Below are 3,558 nucleotides of genomic sequence, written 5' to 3' on the forward strand. Positions count from 1 at the left end.
CGATGTTTTATCCCTAGTGGCAACATCACATCCATAACCTTAGAACTTTACGTCACTCTGTCCCGATTTAATGGAGGCATGAACCCATTATCGAGCATAAATACTCCCTCTTGGAGTTACAAGTATCAACTTTGCCAGAGCCTCTACTAGCAACGGAGAGCATGCAAGAACATAAACAACACATATATGATAGATCAATTAATCAACTTGACATAGTATTCCATATTCATCGGATCCCAACAAACACAACATGTAGCATTACAAATAGTTGATCTTGATCATGCTAGGCAGCTCACAAGATCTAAACATGATAGCACAAGAGGAGAAGACAACCATCTAGCTACTGCTATGGACCCATAGTCCAAGGATGAAGTACTCACGCATCAATCCGGAGCCGGGCATGATGATGTAGAGCCCTCCGGTGATTCCCCTCTCCGGCAGGGTGCCGGAGACGATCTCCTGAATCCCCCGAGATGGTATTGGCGGCGGCGGCGTCACAGTAACTTTTCTCGTATCGTGGCTCTCGGTGATAGGGTTTTCGCGACAGAGAGAATATATAGGCGAAGGGGCAGAGTCGGGGGACGCTCGAGGGGCCCACCCCATAGAGCGGCGCGCCCAGGGGTGGGGCCGCGCCCCCCTAGGGTGTGGCCGCCTCGCGTCCCCTCTTCGTCTCCTTTTCGGACTTCTGGAAGGCTCCGTGGAAAATAAGACCGTGGGCTTTTGTTTCGTCCAATTCCGAGAATATTTTATGTGTACGATTTCTGAAACCAAAAACAGCAGAAAACAGGAACTGACGCTTCGGCATCTTGTTAATAGGTTAGTGCCGGAAAATGCATAAAAATGATGTAAAGTGTATATAAAACATGTGAGTATTGTCATATAACTAGCATTAAACATAAGAAATTATAGATACGTTTGAGACGTATCAGCAACCTGAACGAGAACCAGTACGAGGGCATCTCGTCGGCCCTGCGACGAGGTCCACTCCCGTTCGGTGCGATGGCGGCGCCGAACGACGAGGTGATCCACGAGATGATCAACTCCGGCTTCATGGCCACCGCTGCGAGCCCGGGTTTTTCACGCAAGAGGAGGCGAGGGCGACGGCAGCTGTCGCGGCGTGCAACGAGTGGGTGGAGGATGTGGCCGACGGAAGCCAAGCCGTCGAAGAAGAAGAAGAACAACCAACTCAAGCCGAGGTCGCCGACGACAACCTGTCAAAGGGAAAGAAGAAGAGGATCTGTGGCTGATCCTTTTGCCGATCAACTGGCCGTATTTGTAGCGGGACGATGATTTGTTTGAATTTCGACTATGTCCGGCGAACTCCGGGTGGACGAATGGAAATATGTTTCTCTCCACGACTTTATTTCGTCCAATCCGGCGGTTGTTTCGTCCAAATTTCGACGTGAGAGGCCAAACGAGTGAAGATGCTTTTAGGCCGGCAAGATACATGATACAGTCTCAGCATGGACTTCGAAATCCCAGACGGAGTAGGTTTCTGAAACCCACAATCAAAACCCGGAAACTGCCCACACAAATATCACACGATCCGGCTGTAGAGAAAAAAAAAAGAGACCTGCCGATCCCTTTTTCAGAAGGATGGCTTCGTCGTTGTCCCTCAGGTCCGCCGCAGGCCGCGTTCTTCGGCGATCGATTCCGCAGGGCTCCTTCGCTCGGAACCCAGTCCGGTTCTTCTCCGGTGGTGTTGGGAGGATCGAATCCAAGGTAATCCGCTCTTCCTTTGCTCTAATTTCTTCCGCCTCTTTTCTCTTCCCCTAGGTATTCATCGATCCACGAAATTGTTGGGAGTTGTGATGTAAAGATGTTAAGAATAGATGGTAAAGATATTTCTTAATGTATCTATTTGCTAACAATTTGATCCCTTCGTTCGTCCTAGTCGGAAAAGTGACTCAGTTTTGTCTAGATACAGAGTACGTTTTAGTTGTACATGCATCGGAAAGTTGAGTCACTTATTTCGGGACGGACGGAGTAGTATTTCTGAATTGATATGCTTGTAATGGTATGATTTAAATGAAATTTTAATACTTTTTGTTGTCTACATCATTCTTGCTCAAAACAGGGCCCCGACATGGCATATGAAGAGTTTGGTGAAAACATCCGTAAAGTACAGAAAGAAACCCGCAGTTTGGTAGAACGGGAAAAACTGTAAGCAAGCAATTCCTCTTTTACCTGATTCTCTGTGGTCTTCTTATTTTGCAGTTTCGAGCATATTTTGTCATTTTAAACTTGTGTTAATTTTAAGGATGTTTAATTTATTTCTATTAGGAATGAATTTAGGAATGAATTTGTGTCCTTTTTTTAACATGCAGTTTTGAGAAACGGGAGCAACGGCAAAGGGTAATATCGTATTTCTTAGTTCCCACCGCCGTCGCTGTCTGGATATTTGGTGCAATCAAGAAGCAGGAAAGACGTGAGAGGGTCAACCAAGCTAATCATCCATGTTGTCTTTGTACTGGTACTTCTGCTAGCATCGTCTGATGTCTGTTGTGTGTCTGGGAAGTATGTTGAGCTTGCTCTGTGGTGTATGGGTGCAAATTGCCGAACCTTGGGAGGACCCTCCAATCCTCTACTTCAAGCAAACGTAGCTTTCCAAAAAGCTACTCCTTTGGAGTATTTGATTCGAAAATCTAGTTCATTTCATTGAACTAGAGAGGGTTAGACGGTACCCTAAAGATACAAAATTTGCACCCGAGTGTGGTGTACTAAGTTGTGGATCTATTGACACGTTAATTATGAGGTTTCTTCTGCTGTTGTTGAAGTCATATGTTCCTTCTTCTGCTCATTTCATGCAAACAGAAGTTTATTTGGAAATATGAGCAGTATGCGCTCCCATGTAGATACTCTCAGAACAATTTGTTTGGATAAGCCAAACTATGGGTGTGGGTTGGTGCGAGTGGGTGGAGAAATCAAGTTCTGTTGGCGAGGGTTTTGCCCTAGGAGGTGTCTTCTTTTTTTTCCTGAAAGAAACAAAACACATTCTATTTATTTATATAAAACCCTGGGAGCTGACCTAGCCAAGTCTTGCAGGTTCCAGCTCCTAAATTGGTACCCGCTGTCGAGTGAGGTACTGAGTTGCACTGTTGCCGCTATTAAGTAAACCCATGCGCAACTGAAAATAGTATATCTGAATAGCCCCTAATGCTGCTAGATCGTAATCTTCAGTGGCCGCTGCAGTCTTCAGTTGCGCAGAATCAGTTTCAAACGTTACACTGTTGCATCCCAGTTGCACTGATGTGCTTATGGCGTAAAGCATTGCCAAAGCTTCAGAGTGTAGTCGTGTAGAGTATCAACGATTCGCTCCATAGCTTTACCATGTTCATCTCTTAACAAATCCCTAGCCACCACTGCTGCGCGTCTTCTGGCTTTTATAACAAACTTTTTCCTTTTCCCCCCTTCCTAGTTTCAGTTTGAACCTGTCCCGTACCCCTGAATCCCAGCAGTACGCAAGACCGGTGGTGACGATGAGAGATTTTGCGCGTCCGATGGCCTCGTGCCAGCTCCGGTAGACAAGGCAGCACCAGCGCCAGGAGCTTTGGCAGG

The 3,558-nt window shown here is 46.4% G+C and overlaps 1 protein-coding gene across 1 annotated transcript; it reads left to right on the forward strand.

The window, feature by feature from the left end:
• The first annotated feature begins 1,564 nt into the window (after positions 1-1,564).
• LOC124688316 lies at positions 1,565-2,780 on the forward strand. The gene is made up of 3 exons (XM_047222008.1): positions 1,565-1,722; positions 2,078-2,163; positions 2,328-2,780. The coding sequence occupies exons 1-3, from the start codon at positions 1,597-1,599 to the stop codon at positions 2,494-2,496; spliced, it is 381 nt and encodes a 126-aa protein (XP_047077964.1). The 5' UTR covers positions 1,565-1,596; the 3' UTR covers positions 2,497-2,780.
• Positions 2,781-3,558: the final 778 nt, after the last annotated feature.

This window comes from Lolium rigidum, chromosome 2 (assembly GCF_022539505.1).
Source record: "Lolium rigidum isolate FL_2022 chromosome 2, APGP_CSIRO_Lrig_0.1, whole genome shotgun sequence".
Classification (NCBI taxonomy): Eukaryota; Viridiplantae; Streptophyta; class Magnoliopsida; order Poales; family Poaceae; genus Lolium; species Lolium rigidum.

Excerpts from the sequence above, each read along its gene's own strand:
- LOC124688316 (XM_047222008.1), top strand. The coding sequence starts at position 1,597 with ATGGCTTCGTCGTTGTCCCTCAGGTCCGCCGCAGGCCGCGTTCTTCGG. Across the intron at positions 1,723-2,077 it reads TTGGGAGGATCGAATCCAAG|GGCCCCGACATGGCATATGA; the intron begins GTAATCCGCTCT and ends TGCTCAAAACAG. Across the intron at positions 2,164-2,327 it reads TTGGTAGAACGGGAAAAACT|TTTTGAGAAACGGGAGCAAC; the intron begins GTAAGCAAGCAA and ends TTTAACATGCAG.